Consider the following 25,612-nt stretch of genomic DNA (forward strand, 5'->3'; position numbering starts at 1 on the left):
TTTAAAGGGAAAGGTGACTACTTCCCTGTACTCCACCAGAAATACTCCAGTTTGGGATTGAGAGACCATACCCTAACAGACTTCAGCACTTGAGACCTGGCTTGTCTGATTCCCGCTGGAGGAACATGGATTCAAGACAACACTGTATCATATTCCCTGTGCTGAAAGAGCTATTCCTGACATCTTCCTGAAGGGAAAGACATAAAGAATCCACATGAAACCCTGGGGCACATACATAAGAGTAGAATTTCCCCTCCCACCTGTTGGCCCCAGCGATGGTGGTGATTGTGCTGTTGATGGGCAGACAGCATCTACACTGCACATGTTTACAGCCTGCATCGAAACTTCCACTCAGATGCTTTTTCCTGTCACGAGGCTGCCCTATTCTCTTCATCAGGACGTCCTTCTGAGTTTGGGTCTGGGCCTTCAGGATTCCCTGAAGTACAGAACTTGGTGATGACATTTTGCCACACGCTAGCCCAAGATTTCTTGATTCTGTACCCCTCTGGAATGCTTATTGAAATCGAAGATTCTTTTTTTTCGACCCCAGATTTATGGAATCAGAACTGAAGGGGGTGGGACCCACCACTTCTGCTAAGTGCCCTGACAGGTTTTTTGGCACACGAACACTTAAGAATCTCTTGCAATCATAGCACTAACTGTCTGGAAATGTTGTGGTTCCTGGTCTTCGGATGTGTTCCTTGTCCTTTTGGACCCTTTCCATGGTGATCAGGGTCTTTGAGATGGAGTGCAAGAAACCCACTAGTCCGGGAATCTTAAATGAGAGGGGCGTTACTTCTGGGGCTTCTTTTCATGAATCCCCTGAATATCTATGCACATTATGAGTCTGGTGCATTTTTGAAGAGGTCAGTGATAAGAAAGATTAGCAGATATTTTTCTAGCCAAGTGCACCAGCTTTATTACTAGGGAAATATTTGCTCCAAATCGGTTTGCTTTTCAAACTTGATGATGTGTGCTAAATCCCCTAGGAGACACTGAAAGTCCTTTTTGTCTCACTCCAAATATAAGCAGCCACCTTCTTGCTTGCTTTCCTCTTGGGGCAGCAAGACACGGGCTCTTGGTGCTTGTGGATCTGCCACTTACCAGCTGTGTGGCCTTGAGCACATTTTGCAATCACTCTGAGCTTGTAGTCTCAAGGGTGAAATGGAGCTCCATGTTTGCCTCATTGAGTAGTTACTGCTAGCAAATGGGATAATATTTACCAAATGTCTGGAGCAGTACTCAACAAAAAAATCCTTTCACTTTATTTTCACCTCGAGTGTTTGTGTGTGCGTGCATGTGTGTGTGTGTGTGCGTGTGTGCACTTGCGTGGTATGTCTGTGGGCAGCGCACACAGACGCATCTGGACACGTAAGATGATATAATGGGAGCCATCTTCAAGTTTCCATTTACATCAAGACCAAGAGTTCTTGAAGAATTCAAATGGAGAAGAAGCAGGAACTTGATTTGATGAGTTTGACCCAGTAAGATAAACTATATCTACCCTCAGAGAGGTGTAAATTCTGAGAACAGTACAGAGCAGTCACTGAGATTGACCCTGGGCCATCTCCCTTTGCATTTTCATATTGGAGGGAACAAAAAAACCAAAAATCAAATTTTAGTAGAAATCTCTGTGAGACATTGCTACACCATTAGCATTTCTTGGATCAACACCTAGCAAAGTACAACATGCGGACAAAATGTAAAAATGTGTCTTCACCCCACTGACTTTGACTCCCTTAAAGCTGGCGTAGCAATGCTTGGTGGAGGCTGCATGGCGCTGTTGGGTAGTGGTGGGGCAGGGACTGTCCCGGGTGGAGCAGGGTGTTTCCAGTCCTGATGAGAGTGACAACATGAGTATATGAGGCTGTGTGGGGGTCTCGCCGTTCTGCCCAAAACTAAGTGCTTTAACTAAAAGCCTCGTAAGGCTCTAGCACTGGGGCGCCTGGGTGGCTCAGTTAGTTAAGCAACCAACTTTTGATTTCAGCTCAGATCATGATCTCAGAGTTGTGAGATCAAGCCCCACAAAGGGCTCTGCCTGGGTGTGGAGCCTGCTTGGGATTGTCTCTCTCCCTCTCCATCTGCCCCTCCATTCCCCACTCACAAATACTCTCTCTAACAAAAAGTAAAATAACATAAAATGTTTTTTAAAAAATCATTTTTAAAAAGGCTCTAGCTTAAAAGGGGTTAAAAAGCAAAAGAAAAAAAACATACAACGACAAAAACAAAAAATAACAAAACCACCTCTAGTGTTCTGGCTTTATACTAACTCACCTGACTTTATAATTTTCTCATTTCTCTGCCTTGTGACAGCATCCTGAATCTCAGTGTTTGAGTATAGGAAGGTGAGAAATGGAAGAAAAGAATTGCATCCAAATCATTCTGTCTTTACACTTACATCTCTGTGTGACTTCTTGATCTCCATGTTCTATTTCACTATAGAAACTTCCCCAGAGGAGGCAAGGGAGAGTAACTGGGTATAGAGTCAGCTAAATCTATAATTTTATCTCCAAAAGAGTATCTAAATTGGTTTGCACATCAATTATTTTACTTGATCCCAATAACACAAATACCCCAAATCCTGTATCCTTTGCCTAAGAATTAAAGAGAACATCCTCCTAGGGCAACATGTACCCAATAGCATTTTTCCAGTTGATTCCACGTGCCAATGGTGGAAAATAAATAATATAATTACGTGCATGGAAATGAGGATCAATGACTTGCTGGGCTCATCAGAGAGGTTTTGACATTTCAGGAATGATTACTCTAAGTCAAATAACATGTTTACAGTTATATATAGGGTCTCAGCTCAACTTTGATTCAATAGTGATAAAGTAGAACACAGAGTCAACCACCTAGATTATCACATTCCACATTGGAAGGAACTCCTGTTATAACTATACATCGCTTTCACTGAGTCAACTTTGACTTATCCACATTTTAAGGAAGAATACCAGATAATCTGAACATTTCTCTTTGCCTTTGGATTGTATTTATTCATTTGCATTTTGCAATCAGACACCCCCACATATTTGTATAACAAATTACAAATAGCTTTTTTTAAGATTTTTATTTTTAAGTAATCTCTATACCCAATGTGGGGCTCAACCTTGCAACCCCAAAATCAAGAGTCACGTGTTCTACAGAATGAGCCAGCCGGGTGCTCAACAAATAGTTTTTTGTTCCAAAACAAACTACTTTCATGGTGAAGCCGTCTCACACACACACACACACACACACACACACACACACACACACGCATCATAATAGGATGATCTGAGATTTATTTTACTAAACATTATTCACAGTATGTATGATTCATGGGCTTTTAATGGGTATCTTTACTACACTTGAAGTTTTGTGTTTAAAATACAGTTCCAGAGGTGCCTGGCTGGCTTAGCTGGTTAAGCAACCGACTCTAGGTTTTGGCTCGGGTCATGATCTCAAGGGTCATGAGATCGATGGAGCCCTCCACTGGGCTCCCTGCTCAGTGGGGAGTCTGCTTGAAAGATTCTCTCCCTGTGCCCCTCCCCCGACTCACGTGCTCTCTCTTTCTCTAAAATAAATAAATAAACCTCTTAAAAAAATAAAATAAAATACACTTCCAATAGACCTCTAGGAAATAATCTTGCTAGGACAAGTAGGATAGATAATTATCTATAATATTTGATTTTAAGAATAAGCAAGAATATTGCGTCACACGTACCTGCTCTTCTAATACCATAAACTTTATCATTCATGACTGATTTTTTTGGTTAAGAGTCAATCTCATAACAAATTTTGAGTATATAATACGGTATTCTGAACTAGAGTCACCATGCAGTATATTAGATCCCCAAAACTTACTCATCTTATAAATGAATTTTTTTTTAATTATGAATATGTGAGGTAGTGGATATGTTAATTAGCTTGATTGTGGAAAAACCATTCACAATCATCACATTAATGATACACCTTAAATATATGCCATTTTTATTTGTCAACTACACATCAGTAAAACTGGAAGACAAAGTTGATCTTGTTTTGCCATTTTTCTAGTAAATAGAAATCCTCTCCTGTAAGTTAGCCTATTTTCACATTTGTCAGATCATGATTTTCTAGATAGGAGAAAACAAAGCATTTTGATTGAACTAGATGCCTGATGGGGATGAAATGGTGAGAACAAATTCAACTATATGCCAGGTGTTGTGCTAGGTTATAGGAGCACAGTGAAGAATGAGAAATTGTCCCTCTTTCAACAAGCTCCCCAACAGTAAGGAGGCCTGCAGGTGCCTACGTACGGTGGAAGAAGTGCTAATGTGGTGGTCAGCACGTAGGAAAGATAGCTAGTGGAATAGAAGTCATACCAAAAGCACTTTTACCCAAGAAAATAAATTCCTGGGGGCGCCTGGGTGGCTCAGTCGTTAAGCATCTGCCTTCGGCTCAGGTCATGATCCCAGGGTCCTGGGATTGAGCCCCGCGTCCGGCTCCCTGCTCGGCGGGAAGCCTGCTTCTCCCTCTCGCACTCCCCCTGCTTGTGTTCCCTCTCTCGCTGTGTCTCTCTCTGTCAAATAAACAAAATCTTTAAAAAAAAAAAAAAGAAAAGAAATTGTTGCATGGTAAGTACTATGTTTTATTCCTTTTTGCCACCTCCAGAAATTTAGCATATGTCTTTAATGTGGTAGATACTTAATAATTAATTGTGAAGTGATTGAAAATAATGTCATAATTTCCGCCTAAACTAGACCTGAATCCAGTAGTTTGTTCTGAAAATTTGGATTTTTTTAAAAAGAATCGTTTTTTTAATATTTTACTTATTTATTTGAGAGAGAGAGAGAAACAGAGATAGTGAGAAAGAACATGAGCGGGGAGGAGAGGGAGAATCAGCCTCCCCATCGAGCAAGGAGCCCAATGTGGGACTCCATCCCAGGACCCTGGGATCACGACCGGAGTCAAAAGCAGATGCTCAACTGACTGAGCCACTCAGGCATCCCAATAAATAAATCTTTAAATAATCTGGAAATCTACTTCTATAGTTTAAAAGAATTTCTGTGAGAAAATAATACCTTTTTTTTAAATAGATTTAGCATTGTATTCTAAATAATTCCTAACGTTGGGCCATACTAATTGCATTACTCTAGAAACATGCCCACATTAAATGACTAGGTTTACTTACATAAAAGGAAGATAATAGGCCAGTTCAGGGATAGTTCTTACAAATCTACAAATATGCCAAACCTCAGGAGATAGGAAACCCGTGAGGATTACAGGTCTTTATTTTTCCAGACATGCAATACTTGAACTGAGACTAGAAGTCACAGATTCATTTAAACCTGCTCTTTGTTTGCCATGGTTGTTTAGACACTTAAGGATGAAAAGATATAATTTACCCATCTGTATTCCTAAAGTAAAAAGGATAGGAAAAAGAAGAGGCACCCGGCATGAGTCTTCAGAGGAGGAAAGTGAGTTTCACTGCTATAATGTTCATATGGTATAGGCTTTATTTATTTATTTTTTTAAAGATTTTATTTATTTATTTATTAGAGAGCGAGCGAGAGAGAAACAGCATGAGAGGGGGGAGGGTCAGAGGGAGAAGCAGGCTCCCCGCCGAGCCGGGAGCCCGATGTGGGGCTCGATGTGGGGCTCGATCCCAGGACTCTGGGATCATGACCTGAGCCGAAGGCAGTTGCTCAACCGACTGAGCCACCCAGGCGCCCCATATGGTATAGGCTTTAAAACACATTCTTAATATCAACCCCTGATTATCCTCAGGAGCTCTAGAGGTTCCAATGTTTGCAGGCCACTCAGGCACAGGAATAGAGGGCAGAAGCCATGGGCATTCATCTTGGACTCAACTGTGCTTTGCCCCCTCACCTCCACCTAAGAAGCCTTGTGTCTAATCTATGAATTAATCTGTGAAATCACCAGCATCTAAAATAGGAATTTTACAAATATATTTATAAAGACCTTACAATGCACAGAATGTGTTTATGCTTGTGTCCTATTTAATTTGCACAATTTTTAAAGTATTTATTATTTTTTACAGATTAAAATATGAACCTCTAAGAGAATTTATGAATCAAATATTAAACCGTAAGTCTTAGAGCAGTGGTTGAATTAAATCTTATGGCTCATAGTTGAGTGCTCTTTTTACCATCTCTGTGCTAACGGTTTCTTTCTTTAAAAAGGGGGCCATGGAGATTTGACAATTAAGTCAGACTTAGAAAAAAAAAATTGTGGACCTGTGCTGTCCAATACTGTAGCCACTAGCCCCATGTGGTTACTGGGCATTTCAAATGTGGCTATTTTGACTTTAGAAGTGCCGTAAGTAAATAAGTCAATCAGAGAAATACATGTATCATATGACCTCAGTGATATGAGGAATTCTTAATCTCAGGAAACAAACTGAGGGTTGCTGGAGTGGTGGGGGGTGGGAGGGATGGGGTGGCTGGGTGATAGACATTGGGGAGGGTATGTGCTATGGTGAGCGCTGTGAATTGTGCAAGACTGTTGAATCACAGATCTGTACCTCTGAAACAAATAATACATTATATGTTAAAAAAAAAAAAGAAGAAGATAGCAGGAAGGGAAGAATGAAGGGGGGAAATCGGAGGGGGAGATGAACTATGAGAGACTATGGACTCTGAAAAACAAACTGAGGGTTCTAGAGGGGAGGGGGGTGGGAGGATGGGTTAGCCTGGTGATGGGTATTAAGGAGGGCACGTTCTGCATGGAGCACTGGGTGTTATATGCGAACAATGAATCATGGAACACTACATCAAAAACTAATGATGTAATGTATGGTGATTAATATAACATAATAATAAAAATAATTTTAAAAATTAATTAATTAAAAAAAAGAAGTGCCGTAAGTATAAAATACATTAAGAACTTGAAAGATCTGTACAAAAAAAATAAGATAAAATAGTTCGTCAGAATTTTTATGTCATAACGCATAGAACCTTAAAACAGGAATTTTTATATCATTACATGTTGAAATGAGTAAATTTTTACATATATCAAGTTAAATAAACTGAAGTATTAAAATTGACTTCAACTGTTTGTTTTACTTTAAAAAAAATGGACTTCTGGAATTTCAAACTACCCCATGACTGCATATATTTCTACTGGGCAATGTTGACCTAGACACCCTTTTGTAAAATACTTTCGATTGTCATAGTTTTATTTTTTATTTTTTTTATTTTTTAAAGATGTTTTATTTATTTATTTGACAGAGACACAGCGAGAGAGGAACAGAAGCAGGGGGAGCGGGAGAGGGAGAAGCAGGCTTCCCGCCGAGCAGGGAGCCCGATGTGGGGCTCCATCCCAGGACCCTGGGATCACGACCTGAGCCGAAGGCAGACACTTAACGACTGAGCCATCCAGGCGCCCTTCGACTATCATAGTTTTAACAGCACTGTGTGGTGCATTAAAATGTTTAAAAACTTGTTTTAAGCTACTAAATAACTTTTGAGTTCCTGAAATTATTTGAGATCTGAATCAGGTCTGAGCCAGTGTAGTATATGATTTTGGAAAGTGGTCAAACACAATGTACAAAGTTTTAACCCCAGAGTCTTGGAACTTACTATTTAGTAGATGGTCAGATAAAGTAGATACTTTTTTTGTGCAATGCCAGCATTGTTCACTCCTACCTGGATTAAAGTATAATTTTATAACATTTCTTCCCAGCAAACACAAAAACATAATACAATTTGTTGTACTAAGCTATCAGACATGCACCTCCCACTACTGTGAGGTCTCTGAGTCCACATATAGGTGGCAAAATACCGAAATGTAAAATACAGTTTTATCCTTCATCCAAGAAAGCTATTCTTGAGAAGCTATTTTCAAAGATGGGCTTTACATGATCACCTAATGCTTTCTGGCACAGAGAAGAAGCAGACAAAGAGGTTCAGAGGAAGAAATAAGAACGAAGAAAGGTGATTTCAGCTCCAGTAGAGAATAACTGAAAATAGTGCTTCTCACACTTTAATGTGCACACAGATCCTGTGGGGATCTTGCCAAAATGTAGGTCCTGACTCAATTGGTAGGGGTTAGGTTTTGAGATGGTACATAAATTTCCAATCTTACAAATATCCAAAGGATGCTGGTGCTGGGTCTGTGGACTGCACAATGAGTAGCAGGGACCTAAAACACTGAAATGTGTGGAAAGCAGGAAATATAGGGGAGAGAATCATAACTAATTTCAATAGAAGGCAGATGGGTTCAGGGCCCTGGAATTGAGCTTGTAACAGGGGCAGGATGGAAGACATGTTACTTTGATACAGAGCCCAGTAGGAATTAGGGGAAGTGTGGGAGAATTAGAAATGTGGCCAGACTTGTTGGTGTGCTTGTGACATTCGGGACAGTCTGAAGGCACACATGAGAAAAGATCAAAGGCCAAAACTGAGTATATGTGTCTTCTTGAACATCCTTTGGTATTTCTCTGTATGGTCTCTGTGACTAGACTAGACTTGTGCATGCTGATTGGTAAGGGATGAAGGGAAAGGAAGATTCTGGAGTATTTCAGCAATTGCACAATCTCTCTTTTGCACATGGTTCCCCTATTTCATCCCTCAGGATGGGAGAAGAGCAGGTGCCAAAGTCATGTGTTGTATAGAGTTTGGAAACCTTCTCAGAGAACAGCTGTCCAGTGTTATGAAGCCTCTTTGTTGGGAAAGAGGGAGGAGGCACCTGCATTCTTGAGAATGCAAGTGGCCAAAGGAAATGTGCCTTGTCCTAATGTGACAGTAATAGATTGAAAGTTGGAGGACATGAACAGTTTCTTGAAGAGCCAGGCAGAAAGGTAGGTCCTGGGCTGGGCAGGTTGAGAAAGTACTAAAACAGATGTCTGAGCAGGGCTCTGTATAAACTGTGGATGAACAGAAGAGTCTAGACAGGGCTCTATGACAGCCCAACACTCAAAGAAAAATGGTCAGTTTTTCAGAGATAAGGCCTGGGTTGGCCCCAGAGCAGGCAACTCCAGGTTGTTTGCCTTCTCTGTCCCCTCAAGGAAGACGTGTGAGTGGAAAGTAGGATGCATTACGTGGGAGCCTCCAATGGAAGCACAAATATCTGGGCTGTTTGCATTGCCCAAAGCAGCAGTGCTAGTTGTAAAGAATTCAGTCATGCTCAGTGGCCTTGGTGAGAGAGGTAGGCTTAGTCCACAGGATGGCCAGAAAGTCAGAAGGCAAAAACTGTTTTAGGAGGTTTGCTGTTCTACCATCACTCAGCTTTACTGAAGTGTGTGAAGAATTAACTTCCTACCTGGGAATCAGCTTGTGATTAGATTTAAGATAGAACGAACACGCCAATGAAAACAGTTTCTTCGAAGGTTCTGAGCCACGCTAGTGCTAAATATGTTTTGCTAAAAAGTGGGTGGGGGACTCTACCATCAAATAAGTTTGGAAAACATTGTTACATAGCTCCCTAGGAGATTCTGAAATATTCTTCAGTTCAGAAAACTTTTTAACTTTGTGTAACTCTGGGTGTCTGAAATCGTGGGCTACTTATTCCATGTAACACATATTAACATCTCCCTAGAATTAATATTCTGCTGAACACCCCTGGAAACCTTGATGTGGAAATCACAGTCGACCTTAACAATGAACATTTTCTCTGTAGGAAATCCTGGAGGCAGGCCAGCCCCCGGCAAATGTGTCATTAACAAAAGTATTTATTTTCTCAATCCACAGCCCTTACTTTAAGAACATCTTTGGCAGATTTGCTTTAGAAAGCCTCTCTTTAGCCTGTCTTTAGTCTTCTCTCTGACTCTGGAGTTAAAGGTTTCATACCTGGTTAAAAGAATTTGAGACACTGGAGAGATTGCTAAAGTTTATTTATAGTTCCTAAAACCTATAGTTAAATAGATGCTTACCTACTATGTTATCGGACTTGGAGGGGGGGGTCAAAGTCCCTGCCCATCAATGGAGGCACAGGCTTGGTGCCAAGGGGATAAGATAACCTTCATTGCCCATTTTCATGCTAGAAATACCTGGGCTACAGGGAATCAGAGACAAGCTAGGATTCTTCCTGCCTGATTTGGCGCTTTCCTCTCATCTCCACAGATTTCTCAGAAGAGAATGGGCACCAGAAATCATTCCACAGTGACTGGGTTTCTTCTTTCAGGACTAACCAGCCAACCCGAGCTTCAGCTGCCTCTTTTCTGCCTCTTCTTAGGGATTTACGCAGTTACAGTGGTGGGAAATCTCGGCATGATCTCAATAATTGGCTTGAGTTCTCAACTCCACACCCCCATGTACCATTTCCTCAGTAGTTTGTCTTTTTTAGATGTGTGCTATTCTTCCGTTATTACCCCCAGAATGTTGGTAGGCTTTTTACGCAGCGACAAAACTATCTCCTATTCTGGATGCATGACTCAGCTATTTTTTTTCTGCATTTTTGTCATTTCCGAGTGCTACATATTAGCTGCCATGGCCTACGATCGCTATGTGGCCATCTGCAGCCCCCTGCTCTACCATGTCCTCATGTCCCCTCGGGCCTGCTCTCTGCTGGTGGCTGCTGGCTTCTCAGTAGGATTAACCGATGCGATGATTCATGGAGGTTGCATCTTAAGGCTGACTTTCTGTGGCCCAAAAGTCATTAAACATTATTTCTGTGACATCATCCCACTTATTCAACTCTCTTGTTCAAGCACTTACATTGATGAGCTTTTGATCTTTGTCATTGGTGGATTTAACATGGTAGCCACCAGCCTGACAATCATCATTTCTTATGGCTTCATTCTCTCCAGCATCCTCCGCATCCACTCTGCCCAGGGCAGGTCCAAGGCCTTCAGCACCTGCAGCTCCCACTTGACAGCCGTTCTTATATTTTATGGAACTCTCATGTCCATGTATCTCAAACCTGCCTCCAGCAGTTCACTCATCCAGGAGAAAGTGTCCTCAGTATTTTACACCACTGTGATTCCCATGTTGAATCCCCTGATATACAGTCTGAGGAACAAGGAAGTGAAAAATGCACTCATGAAACTCTTAAAAAGAAAAATATCTTTATAATGAATATGCTCTTTAGTAAGATTGATTTATGTATTTATAATCATAATATGGATATGTATGTGTTTATACCCTGACTCTTTAAAAGTCATTTGAAGTGAGGTGAAATTCTATACATAGTTTTATAAATTAGTGTATATATAAATTTAGTATAAGTTAGTAATATCTAAAATGTAATTAATATATGTTTATTAACATTTGTACTCTCCTGGGCGCCTGGGTGGCTCAGATGGTTAAGCGTCTGCCTTCGGCTCAGGTCATGATCCCGGGGTCCTGGGATCGAGTCCCGCATCGGGCTCCTTGCTCAGCAGGGAGTCTGCTTCTCCCTCTCCCTCTGCCTCTCCCTCTGCTTGTTCTCTCTCCGTCTCTCTCTCAAATGAATAAATAAAAATCTTTAAAAAAAAAAACAAAAAAAAACATTTGTACTCTCCTGAGAATACCTCTTTGTTTCCATCCACAACGTATAAAACAGATATAGGGGCGCCTGGGTGGCTCAGTCAGTTAAGCATCTGCCTTCAGCTCAGGTCATGATCTTGGGGTCCTGGGCTCAAGCCCCATGGGGGCTCCTTGCTCAGCGGGAGTCTGTTTCTCCCTCTCTCTCTGCCCCTCCCCCCCCACTCCTGTGCTCTCTCTCAAATAAATAAATAAAATATTTTAAAAAAATAAAACAGATATAGTTTTATGGAGGAAAAGTCAATAAATTCAGTAGCAGACAAGTCTTTAACCACAACACAATAAAATTGAAATTTCAGTTTTACTGCATTGTGGTTAACTTAATAACATTGTATGGTGACAGACAGTAGCTACTCTTGTGTTGAGCATAGCACAACATATAGATTTGTTGAATCACTATGTTGTACCCCTGAAACTAATGTAACATTATGTGTCCACTATACTTCAGTAAAAAATTTTGAAAAAAAAGAAGAAAGGTGCATAATAATTGGGAACTACAATGCAATCTACCAAAGTTGGTTAATGTTTGCCTTATATATCCTTTTTCTATTCTTTTATTTTTCCAGCCATTTCTGCTTCTGTTTTAGATGTGTCCCCAGTAACCAGAATGGAGTTTGGTTTTTTAACCTAATCCAACAATTTCTGGCTTTTAATAGAAATGTCAAAGTTTCAAGGCTTTGATAGGAGGAATTGATAGGTCCCAGAAACTAAGTGATGTTGTGATGTAGAATGAAATGCAATAGACAAAAGTCACAATGCAAAGAACACACATGAAAGGACACTGTCAGAGAATAATGTCAGTTGGACACTTCTCCATTACCTGTCTAGCTGCTTTGGAAGGTCTCTACCCCTTAGCTTTTGGAAATTACATTCAGTTAATTTAGAAAATGTCTGTATTCACTTATTGGCACTTAACCATCACTCCAATTCACCAACCTAAGGATTTTTAGGCTACTATAAGGATTTGGTAGAGACAAATATAATAAATGAAGAAAAAGTCACCTTTTGTAAGTTTTGGCAAGAATAGGAGAACTTTTCTTCATTTTAACAGAGGAAAAAAAGGAAAGTTTATCATTTTCAGAGCCCTGGAAGGATTATTATTGCCAGCATCCCTGGGAAAGGAAAACCAACATCATTTTGTCAATTATTGGGGAACATCAAAAGTTTTCTACATTTTGATTTCCCTAAAGTTCTAAAGCAGGCCACCAAGCTTTTACTGACTGAATAAAACAAAACACCTGGAATAATTCCCCTGGAGTCCTGAACATGTCTATTTGGTATCTCCAACTAAACCTTGTGGTTGTGACTGTTCTTTCAACGCTAAAATTCTTTGATTACAAAATAGTAATTAACCTCTTTCACCTCATATTCCCAAGAGCTATTCTCAATTAAATCCTTGCGAGCAAACAAGAGCTTCAAATATCACTGTTTATTCATGGCCTATTTTCATAGAGGAAAGGACACATCACATCCTAGATACAGAAAAAAGAGGTAGAGATTCAAAGTTCCATTTATCTTTTAAGGGATTCAGAGTTTTCAGAATAAATACAGAAAACAAGTGGTAATCAGCTTCCAGGTCAATGTAGTGATGGATTTTGTGACGGAACTGTACAAAGATACAACAGATAAAGTAAGTCTCTCAGGGTAGAGAAATACTTCGGAAGGATATTGACATTTAGACCTTGATAGAACTACATGATCCTAAATACCCCTTCCAATCCTGAGATTTTTCTGAATCTAAAATGTTCTGGTTATTCAATTCCTCAAAGTAGCAAAACCAACATTTCCAGGCTTGGAACATGAGGTAACAGTAACATTTCTGTTCTGGCTGAACTAGAGAGCTGAGTCTTGATTCAGCTTTATGTGTCTTATCACTCATTTAGACCATAACCAGAACTTCTCTGACCTTTTCCCTCCTCTCTACAAAAGTGGGAATAAGAGTCTATATTATGCTTATCTCTAAGAATGCAGTCCTTGGGGTCAGAACTCTACTCGAATCTGGCTCTGCACACACTAGCTATGGGACTCTAGGTAAGTGATTCAACCTCTGTAAATTTCAGTTTTTTCGTGGGCAAAAGGTAGATCACGATACCTACTTCTTACTGCAGAAGGTCATTGAATCTATACATATGAAACAGCAGAGCCTTGAATAAATGGAAACAACTGCCTGGAGAATGTGACAAACTCAAAAGCAATCATGGGGATGATTTAATATTCACCTATCAGAAACAGCTCAGAACAAAAAGGTTGTATGGAAACAAAAGCTACAAATCTAAAAATTAGCAAGAAAATATTGCATTTAACAAATGGATGATACACGTTCTTTTCTGATGCCACTTAAATTTTTATAGTGGTAACAGAATGCCTGGTACATAATACCAAGAACTCGATGTATGTTGGCTGGTATCACAGCTATGACTTGAAACCTAAAAGTAGAAATCAAGGCCTTTTGAAGAGATGAGAATAGTGACTTTGTCTGAACAGGCTTCCAGCCGGTACTGGGTCCAATTGGTAGAAGCAACTGGGAAAAAAAGGTATTACCTCAAGTTAATAAAGAATTTTCAAAGGGTCAGAAATCACTAAATATGAAAGAAGATAAATGAATTAGCAGTGAATTTCCCACAACTGAAAGATTCTAAATACAGATGGTTTGACTTTTGCTGAGGAAGAAACAGTAAGTTTGTACAATGACCCCCGGACAACCAATACTGTGAAGTTTTCCAAGAAATCCAAGTCAGAGGGGGAAAAGAAATTCCATCACTCAACATTTAAAAGGAATCAAACAAATACAATTCTGAAAAATTAAGTTTCTTTTTATGTTTAAGTATAAAAAATACATGCTTATGGGGTCAGTTTTGAATTGTCTGCAGGGTTTAAGAATATCTTCTGTTTTATTGCTATGACAGAAACATAGGCTGAAACATGCATATGAGAATGCAGTGTGGCTTACAAGGTCAAATCCTTTTAGGGTCCTCACCCAGATTTTATTGTGGACAGAAGTCCAGGTTCTGTAGAGATCTGTGTTATCACATCTCCACTGCATAGTAATATTTTTACATTTTTATTACTCACGGAGATGGGGTTGACAATATTTTCCTTCTTCATGGTTTATCCTGAATCGGTGCCTTCTTTACTTCCATCCAAGGCTCCCAGTCCTATTTATCTTCTTTGTTTTTTTAGCAAAACATTTATTGAACATTTGTGCCAGGTACTGTTAGTTGTGTGCTGATAAGAACCTGATGTCATTGCAGTCCTTACTATCAACGTAAGCAGAAGATAGTTATGGCATTTCCATTTACCAGTGAGAAAATTAAAGTCGCATCTAGAAATCACGGCAATGGAACTCCTACTAGAGCCTTCCAACTGCAAACACACTATATTATATGGCTCAGCTTATACATAAAAGTTGAAGAGAGAAATTATTTGGTTTTTTAAAGACTCATCCACAATTTCAGGTATGTAGGGCTTATGAAAGGATTCTAGAGTAATTTGTATTTATATGAGTTGACCAATGGAAATGAAGGGAAATAGAAACCTTAGTAAGGAGACTGAGACTTGGATTTTGAAAGAGATTGTTAAGAGATAAAGTATTCAATTATTTTCAGATTTTACTCAGTCTAAGTTCAGTTACCTGTTTTGTCTACAGTCTAGGCAGCAGGGAACAAGTTTATCTGGCTACAGGGAATATTGACAGTCACAGGAACCTGGGATAAACTTTGCAAGAGCTGTGCCTTAGTAACTAGCAAGAGAAGTCATATAAAATTAGGTTATTTGTATGTTTAATGAATTGTTCATATAAACAGTGACTTGTTGAGCTTGTCACACATATACACAAATATTTTGAAGTTTAAAATATTATAAAATAAATTAATTTATTGACATCTTCCACTATGATGATACTTTGTTCTTACAATTCTGTGATTTTTTTATGTGTGTTGAAGCTGTTTATTAGGTATCTACATATTTAGAATTGTAATACATTCATGATGGATTGAAACTTTTAAAATCACAGAGTCGGCCCTGTCAATTCCTAATGATGCATTTTGTCTTATTGTCTATTTTGCCAATTATTAATACAGGTTCCCCCACTATCCAAAGGTATAGCATTCCTATGAAAGCTTTTGTAAACCAAGATAGGATAAAGTGAAGAAGCAATTACCATTAATTTATATGGAAATTTTTTGAGCACCCCTAGATGCCAAAAAATAACCTCTCTTAGACTTTTTCGATACCTTTAGGACACATCTTGCTAATAGATGCACAAAATAAATCAAGATAAAGAACAGATACTAACAGACAGAGTTCAAAGCCGAGTTCAATGCTGAGAGGCTGAGTGTAGTTCCCTGGGGAAAAGCTTGGTGGAGCCACTCTCTGCTCACTTCAATGGCTGGGCTCCCGGCAAAACACACACAAAAATTCTTATGGGATTTCTGGCTTTCTTTAAGAAAACAAAAACAGGTACCAATGTATGTTGTTCTTGAAAATAAAGTGGCAAAATGGGAACTTTGAAAAAGCGGGGGACCCTTGCATAGCCACATTAACTTTCTTTGGGATTAGTATATGTTTGACAAATCTTTTTTTTTTTTTTTTTTAAGATTTATTTATTTATTTGAGAGAGAGAGTAGGGGGAGGGGCAGAGGGAAAGAATCTCAGGCCGACTCCCTGCTGAGCACTTGGAGCCTAGTCTCAGGACACTGAGATCATGACCTGAGCCGAAACCAAGAGTCAGACAGACACTCAACTGACTGAGCTACCCAGGCGCCCCTGACAAATCCTTTTTAAAAATCCTTTTACTTTCAATTTTTCCATGTTTTTACCTTTTATGTATGTCTCTTATAAATAGAATACAGCAGGAATTGTTTTTTAATATAATATTACGTCTGTCTTTAAAGAATTTAGTTTTTCTTTATTGTAATAATTGATAAATTAGAATTGGTCTCTATAGCCTACTTTTTATTTTTATTTGTCCCAATTTGCTGTTTCTTTTTCCATAATTTTTTCTTTGTTTTTTTTTAATTAATGGATTGCTTTGACTGTTGGTACTTATTTGTATCGTTGTTATGGTTGAATTTTGTCTTCCTTCTATCACTTTGTCCTTTCTACAAATTTGGAAATTATCTCCTTTGTTTCTATTCTTTCAGTGAATACCTTAGAAAAGTTACTGGGCTTATTTAACTTAAAACCTAAAAGAAAACAATGTTTCATCCCCTCTCAAATGATACAAGAAGGCTTTATCTCCAATTTTCCTCTCCATGCTTTTATCCTGTCGTCATCCATATACCAATTCTAGCTTAACTCCACAAATTCAACACTGTGATTACTTTTTACAAAGAATTTCTATTTAGATTTATGTACCTTTTCACCACTTTATTTATTTATTATTACTCTTTACATCTTAAAATATTTCCATTATTTTCTTTATGCTTGAATTGTATTTAGAAATTTCTTTATAATTTGTCCCTTGGTAGTAAATTCCTGAAGTTTTTATCTGAAATATATTTATTTTACACTGGAAGATAATCTTACTGGATATCTCACTGTGAGTTGGCAGTTACTTTCTTGCCACACTTTAAAGATATTATTTAACTAATTTTGGCTTTCACTGCTGCTGTGTTGAAGCCAACAGTCATTCTAACTGCTTTCCTATGCTGTTTTTCATATCCTCCCTTTGGTGCTCTCTGTTTCTCTGTAAACACTCTCCATCTTCACTCTCTGTGTTCTCTCCTGCAGGACACCACAGACTACACATGGAAATGTTCCCAGCCCACCATTTTGTTTTGTTTGTTTTAACAAAATTCCTTTGAACACTCATATTTTGCAAGTTTATCTCTCTTTGTTTCATTAAAGAGAAATTCTTTTGATATATCTTCCTATTTACTAATCTGGTTTTTTTTTTTTAATATTTTTAGAGCGGATAATAAGAGGGGGGTTTTTTGTTTTCTTTTCTGAGTGTAGTTGGTCCACAATGTTACATTAGTTTCAGGTGTACCACATGGTGTTGTTGTTGTTGTTTTAAGATTTATTTATTGGGGCGCCTGGGTGGCTCAGTCGTTCAGCGTCTGCCTTTGGCTCAGGTCATGATCCCAGAGTCCTGGGATCGAGCCCCACATTGGGCTCCCTGCTCGGCGGGAAGCCTGCTTCTCCCTCTTCCACTCCCCCTGCTTGTGTTCCCTCTCTTGCTGTGTCTCTCTGTGTCAAATAAATAAATAAAATCTTTAAAATAAAATAAAAAAAAAAAAGATTTATTTATTTGAGAGAGAGAGTGTGGGGCCAGAGGGAGAGGGGAGAGGGAATCCCAAGCAGTCTATGTTGGGTGTGGAGCCCGACACGGGGCTCGATCCCAGGACCCTGAGATCACGACCTGAGCCAAAACCAAGAGTTGGACACTTAACCGACTACACCACCCAGGTGCCCCAACATGGTGTTTTAATAACTCACTTGAAACAACTGAGTTATTACTTCAACAAAAATCATTTTCTTTTTTTAATTCTGTAGGTTCCTCTGGGTCTTTTTAAAAGTCAACTTGGTAGTTTTTAAAAGCCTTGATATTTTTTGTGACATTCTCACTTTAAAAATTACATCCTACATTTCTTGAAATATTCCATATATAAGTGTACTATATAACATATCCAAGGGATGCCTGGGTGGCTCACTTGGTTAAGCGTCTGCCTTCTGCTCAGGTCATGATCCCAGGGTCCTGGGATCGAGTCCCGCATTAGGTTCCTTGCTCAGTGGGGAGCCTGCTTCTCCCTCTGCCGGCTGCTCCCCCTGCTTGTGTGTGCTCTTGCTCTCTCTCTCTCTCTCTTTCTCTGGCAAATAAATAAATAAAATATTTTTTAAAAATAAATAAATAACATATCCAACAATTCCGAACTCTGTTGTCCTTGTGCTAAATCTCTTATTCTATTATTTCTTTTTTCTACTCTCATTTATAGTAATGCAATTGTTAGCATGTTTGGAAATCTTTGTCCAAAAGTTCTTTGCTTCTTAATATCTGGGAATTCTTGGGGAATTTTTCTTCTGGAAGGGATTTGCCTCTCCTCCCATTGTTTGGCATGCCTCACCCAGGGACACTTCCCCCTCTCAAAGATGTGGTTCAGAGAGGAAGTCTCAGGATTTGCTTTCCAGCTTCACTGATGTGCCAGTGCTGAAGATTCATAGCAATGTCTCCATAACAGCATGATCACAGGGTTACCCTGCTCCTCACTGATGCTTGTTGGTACAAGTCAAATCTTCTGCTTTGATTCCCTGCTATTTCAGTTCTGTGTTTCCCTCATCAGTTCTCTGCCTTGGCTGATACAGGTCCCAGCCACCCTGATCTTGGCTACCAGGTCTTTATGCTCCAACTCCAGCCACTGAAGCTTTGACATCTGACTGCCTGACCTCAACCCCTACTACTCTGAGTTCAGTTCCTGTTTGTTTCTTTGTTTGTTATTCAGAAAATGGATCCAGACACCTCCCCTAACTTTTGATGCAACCAACAATGTCTCAGAAAATGTGTCCTATCCAATTCTTGTTGTAGCTTAAGAGAATCATTCAGATCATCGTATGCTGGTCAGCCTCGGTACAGGAAGGATATTAGAATTTTTGTCTGATGACTTCTCTTTCCTCAATAAAGTCTGAGATGAGGTTATCAGCTAAGATATCCATATTATTAAAGTTTGAAATGTAACATGTTCAAAATGACTTGAGTGAATTTCAGTTAATTATACACTTCAGTTAGCTTGAACAGATTTGGATTTAAGGAAATAAAGAGAAGAAATATATGCATGTAATAGAAATCGAAAAGTTAAAGTTTAAAGGGACCACAGAAATATTTTTTCCAACCCATCAACTATGAGGATGGGAACAGAGGCCAAGCAAGGTAATTTGATTTGCTAGAGGCCACATAATACAGTCAGAGAGAGGACTAGGACCCCACCGTCTTGAATGTTCTCTCTAGCAAAATTTGGAAGAGATCTTAAACTATTCTATTTCTCTTCATTTGTTTCTTCACCCCTCCGGTAGAAATGGCTCTGAGAAACCAGAGTACCTTGACTGAATTCACGTTGGTCTCCTTTCCTGTCATCCAAGAACTTCAAATCTTGCTGTTTGTCGTTCTCCTGCTGGTTTATATGCTCACCATAACAGGAAACACTGTCATCATTTCCTTAATATGGACCGATAATCGTCTCCAAACACCCATGTATTTCTTCCTTAATAATTTGTCATTTTGGGGGCATTTTGTTCACAACTACTATTACCCCAAAGTTGCTAACTTGTCTCTTAGAAGAGAAAAAAACCATATCTTTTGCTGGCTGCATCACTCAAATTTATTTCTCCTTCTTTCTGGGGAGAGTGGAGTCTATCCTCCTGGCGGTGATGTCCTTTGATCGCTACGTGGCCATCTGTAACCCCCTGTGCTACACCATCATCATGAACAGCAGGGTCTGTCTCCTGCTGGTTCTGGGCTGCTGGGGGGGAGCCTTCTTTTCAGTGCTGTGTCCAATTATTGTGGTGTCCACACTGCCTTACTGTTATAGAGAAATTAGCCATTTCTTCTGTGACATTGCCCCTTTGCTGCAAGTGGCCTGCATAGACACTCATTTCATTGAAATGATAAGCTTCCTCTTATCCTCCCTTGTCCTCCTAACCTTGCTGGTATTCACCATTGTGTCCTACACTTACATCATTTCTACCATCCTGCGCATCCCCTCAGCCCAAGGCCGTCAGAAGGCCTTCTCCACCTGTGCTTCTCACATCACGGTTGTGTCCATTGCCTACGGGAGCAACATCTTCATGTACGTGAGGCCCAACCAGAGCCACTCGCTGGAGTTTGATAAAGTGACAGCTGTCATGACCATAGTGGTGACCCCTCTTCTGAACCCTTTCATTTACAGCTTGAGGAATGAAAATGTAAAGGAGGTCTTGAGAGAGTCAATTAGCAGGATAGTTCCATCACATTCCAAGGGAACATGACTCTAGGCAATTTCAGGGCATCTAAACTATGCTTTCTTTATATGGCATCTTGTGCTGTATGAAGAGTGACACCAAAGTGGACTGAACTCTCAGAATCTGTGGGCAGGATGAAGGATGAATAAGCATCAAACACCTCATCGATAATGAAGTATGGAAAGTCAGAAGAAAAAAAAGAATTCTATGTCCCTTCAGTCCTTGATATAGTTTGCATATAGTAATATAGGATTGTGGAAACACTCCAGACCCTGAGTCATAAGAGCTAATGTCTAATATTTGTTGAAGAACTAATTTCAGTGGACTTAGAATAGTTATATGACTTCTCTAAGCTTCCTCTTGCCCATCTGTAAAATGATGGCAGGGATTGGCATGTAAATATAAGTGAACACAACCAATATTTATTTATGAGTTTGGTGCCAGGGGCCTACAAGGGCAGCAGTTATGGGAATACTTGTAACCCAGCTGGTATGCAAAAGGAATGGCCCCATAAAGAATTGCAGGTAGATCTGTTGTTATAACACTTTGTAATCAGTAGAGTCTTACTTTGATTATATCTTCCCCAAATCTTATTTTTATTTTTTTCCTTTGGAACTGCCCACTTTTTAAATCTTATTGTCTTTTGCTCACAGGTTCGGACCCTTTACCCAAAGAAATCTGTTTGAATTCATTTATGAATCCAATTTACTCAATTGCTCTCATTTACTAGATTTTCTCATACAATTTTGTGATAGTTGAAAATATTGTTACAGGAGTTAAGATGGTGGAGTAGAAAGGGGACCCTATGTTTGCCTTGTCCCTCAAACACAGCTAGATAAATATCAAATCATTCTGAACCCCCAAGAAATTGATCTGAGGACTGGAAGAACAAACTACACAACTAGAGGGAGAGAAGAGACCACATCGTGGAAGGTGAAGATGCAGAGACATAGTCTGGGGGAGAAAAGAATCACTAGTGTTGCAGAGGGGAGGGAGTCCTGATCTTGGAGAGAGGAGAGAAAGACAGAGAGAGACACAGAGCAGTGCAGAAGAAACACTTCCCCAAAACCACTGACAGGGAAAACAAGAGGGGCTGCTTCTCATGAGTTTTTACAACCAGTGGAGCTCAAAGTCTGAAGTTTTGGAAGTCTGTGCCGTGGCCGGTGTGGAGCCTGGCAGGTGTAGCCGTGCTCCTGTGGAGAAGGAGGACAGAGGCCCAGGAGTGGACAGGGTGCTCTCAGGATCCCCTGGGTCCCACTGCGAGAGACAGTTCCCCTTCTTGAAGTGCATCTGGGAGCGGTGGCATTACTTCTCAGGGACAAGAGAGCCAGTGGGCTCACTGAACTGCCCTGTTCATTAGCATAGGAACAATGACACCCCCTGAGGGCAGCTAACCTGGATGCTGGTTTTTTGTTTGTTTGTTTGTTTGTTTTCTGTACGTTCCTCTAAACTCCAAGTTCCTGCACATTGGTGTGACTGACCTTCTGGGTCAAATCTGCATCACACCCAGCGTGCCAAGACCCTCCCCCAGAGGAGCAGTGTGGATCCATGCCACACCTGCTCCCTAAAATCTGGAGTTTTGAAACTCAACTGGCATGCCTGAGATAAAATACAGGGGTACTGAGCTGCCAGGTGGGCAGACGGGCCAGACACAGATGGGATGAAGGCAACAATCTGCAGGACACCTGGGGCACAAGAGGGGAGATTGTTCACTCTTCTGTGAGGGCTTCCTGGACAGCATGGGTGCAAACGCCCCTCTCTGGGGACGAGAGAGTGGGCTGGCACCATTTTTCTCCCTTTGCCGATCAGTGTGGACTAACTTCAGTGAGCAGCACAGTCCCACAGTGGACACCTAAGCCACTTACGCCGAGCCCCTCCCCCCTGCACTGTGCAGGTGCTTCTGTATGAGGGCAAGTGTGCCCCCCCCCACACACACACACACACCAAGCCTACTGACCATAGACTGCTGCAAAGCTTCAGCTCTAGTGAAGATAAGATCAGACCTCTTTTAACAAGCAGACCAGAGCGCACCTAGTTAACACTCAGCACACTCTGGCCAAGGCCTAAACATTCCCCACTGCAGGCAAGGAGAAACTCTGCAGAGGACTAACCTGAGGGAAAGAGCCGCCAAAACACAGCAGCAGAATGCACACAACATACATCAGAGACACTGCCTGAAGTGCCAGGCCCTGGACAGGATATTACCTCTTCTTAAAGCCATTGCTCTCAGGAGCAGGGAACATAACAGGCAGAAGAAGAAGACAGAGACCTAGTCAAAATTCCAAGATGAAGGAATTCATCCCAAAAGAAAGAACAAGAAAAGGTCATGGCCAGGGGTCTAATCGAAACAGATGTAAGTAATATGCCTGATCGAGAATTTAAAACAACAATCATGAGGATACTAGCTGCGCTTGAGAAAAGCGTAGAAGACACCAGGGAGTCTCTTACTGCAGAGATAAAAGCCTTAAAAACTAGTCAGGAAGAAATAAAAAATGTTATAACTGAGATGCAAAACTGACAGGATATAATGACCACAAGCATGGAAGAAGTAGAGGAATGAATCAATGATATGGAAGATAAAATTATGAAAAATAATGAAGCTGAAAAAAGAGGGAAAGAAAAATAGTGGATTATGAATGTAGACTTAGGGAACTCTGTGACTCCATAAAGCATAATAACATTCATATTATAGGAGTCCCAGAAGAAGAAGAGAGAGAAAAAGAGGCAGAAGTTTTCTTTGAGAACATTATAGCTGAACACTTCCCTAATCTGTGTTGTTTTTTTTAAAGATTTTATTTATTTGTCAGAGAGAGAGAGAGCACAAGCAGGGAGAGCGGCAGGCAGAGGGAGAAGCAGGCTCTCTGCTGAGCAAGGAACCCAATGCGGGACTCGATCCCAGGACCCTGGGATCATGACCTGAGCCGAAGGCAGACGCTTAACCGGCTGAGCGACCCAGGAGTCCCTGAACACTTCCCTAATCTGGAGAAGGAAACAGACATCCACAGCCAGGACGCACAGAGAACTCCCATCAAAATCAACCAAAGCAAGCCAACACTAAGACATATCGTAGTAAAATTTGCAAAGTACAGAGATAAGGAAAAAAAGCCTAAAACCAACAAGGGAAAAAAAAATCCCTAACTTATAAGGAAAGACAAATAAATTTAGCAGCAGACCTATCCACAGAAACTTGGCAGGCCCGAAAGGACTGGCATGATATATTCAATGTGCTGAGTGGGAAAAATATGCAGCCAAGAATACTTTATCCAGCAAGGCTACGATTCAGAATAGAAGGAGAGATAAAGAGTTTCCCAGACAAACAAAAACTAAAGGAGTTCGTGACCACTAAACCAGCCCTGCAGAAAATATTAAAGGGGACTATTTGAGTGGGGAAGAAAGACCAAAAGCAACAAAGACTAGAAAAGAACAGAGAAAATCTCCAGAAACAACTACTTTACAGGTATAATACAATGGCACTAAATTCATATTTATCAATAATCACTTTGAATATAAATGGACTAAATGCTCCAATTGAAAGACATAGGGTATTAGAAAGGATAAAAAAAAAAAAAACAAGACCATCTATATGCTGCCTACAAGAGATTCATTTTGGACCTAAAGACACTTGTAGGTTGAAAGTGAAGGGATGGAGAACCATCTATCATGCTAATGGATGTCAAAAGAAAACCAGAGTAGCCATACTTATACCAGACAAACTAGATTTTAAACCAAAGACTGTAATAAGAAATGGAGAAGGGCACTACATCATAATTAAGGGGTCTATCCAACAAGATGATCTAACAATTGTAAATATTTATACCCCCAACTTGGGAGCACCTAAATATATAAAACAATTAATAACAAACATAAAGAACTCATTGATAATAATACAATAATAGTAGGGGACTTTAACCCCCAACTTATATCAATAGATCATCTAAGCAGAAAATCAACAAGGAAAAAATGGCTTTGAATGACACACTGGACCAGATGGACTTAACAGATATATTCAGAACATTTCATCCTAAAGAAGCAAAATACACATTCTTTTTTGAGTGCACATGGAACATTCCCCAGAATAGATCACATACTGGGTCACAAATCAGGCCTCAACAAGTACAAAAAGGCTGAGATCATACAATGCCTATTTTCCAACTACAACACTATGAAACGTGAAATCAACCACAAGAAAAAATTTGGAAAGAGCACAAATACATGGAGGTTAAAGAACAATCTACCAAAGAATGACTGGGTCAACCAGGCAATTAAAGAAAAAATAAAAAAAAATACATGGAAGCAAGTGAAAATGAAAACAGGACAGTCCAAAACCTGTGGGACACAGCAAAGATGATCATAAGAGGGAAGTATATAGCAGTACAGGACTACCTCAAGAAGCAAGAAAAATCTCAAATACTCAACCTAATCTTACATCTAAAGGAGCTAGAAAAGGAACAGCAAATGAAGCCTAAAGCCAGCGGAAGGGAAATAATAAAGATTAGCGCAGAAACAAATGAGATAGAAACAAACAAACAAAAAAGAGTAGAACAGATTAATGAAACTAGGAGCTTGTTCTTTGAAAGGATTAATAAAATTGAAAAACTCCTAGCCAGACTTACCAAAAAGAAAAGAGAAAGGACCCATATAAGTAAAATCATGAATAAGAGAAGAGAGATTACAACCAACACCACAGAAATGAAACAATAAGAGAATGTTATGAAAAATTACATGCCAACAAACAGCAATCTGGAAAAAATAGATAAATTCCTAGAAACATATAAACTACCAAAACTGAAACAGGAAGAAATAGAAAATTTGAATAGACTGATAATCAGCAAAGGAATTGAATCAGTAATAAAAAATCTCCCAACAAACAAAAACCCAGGGCAAAATGGCTTCCCAGGGGAATTCTACCAAACATTTAAAAAAGAGTTAATACCTATTCTCAAACTGTTCAAAAAAAATAGAAATGGAAGGAAAACTTCCAAACTCATTCTACTAGACCAGCATTACTTTGACTCCAAAACCAGACAAAGACCCCACTAAATAGGAGAATTACAGACCAATATTCCTGATGAACATGGATGCAAAAATTCTCAACAGGATACTAGCAAATTGAATCCAACAGTACATTAAAAGAACTATTCACCACCATCAGGTGGGATTTATTCCTGGGCTGCAGGGGTGGTTCAGTATTCACAAATCAATCAATGTGACACACCACATGAATAAAAGATAAG

The 25,612-nt window shown here is 39.8% G+C and overlaps 2 protein-coding genes across 2 annotated transcripts; both read left to right on the top strand.

The window, feature by feature from the left end:
• Window positions 1-10,061: 10,061 nt before the first annotated feature.
• OR8D4 (olfactory receptor family 8 subfamily D member 4) lies at window positions 10,062-10,997 on the top strand. Its single transcript, XM_036081748.2, has one exon. It carries the CDS (start codon window positions 10,062-10,064, stop codon window positions 10,995-10,997), a length of 936 nt encoding a protein of 311 aa, XP_035937641.2.
• Window positions 10,998-19,456: 8,459 nt separating this feature from the next.
• On the top strand, window positions 19,457-20,405 carry LOC118529012 (olfactory receptor 6M1-like). The gene is given in 2 exon segments (XM_036081699.2): window positions 19,457-19,663; window positions 19,665-20,405. Coding segments are annotated over 2 exon segments (948 nt in total).
• The last annotated feature ends 5,207 nt before the right edge of the window (window positions 20,406-25,612 follow it).

Source organism: Halichoerus grypus, chromosome 11 (genome assembly GCF_964656455.1).
Source record: "Halichoerus grypus chromosome 11, mHalGry1.hap1.1, whole genome shotgun sequence".
NCBI classification, from domain to species: Eukaryota; Metazoa; Chordata; class Mammalia; order Carnivora; family Phocidae; genus Halichoerus; species Halichoerus grypus.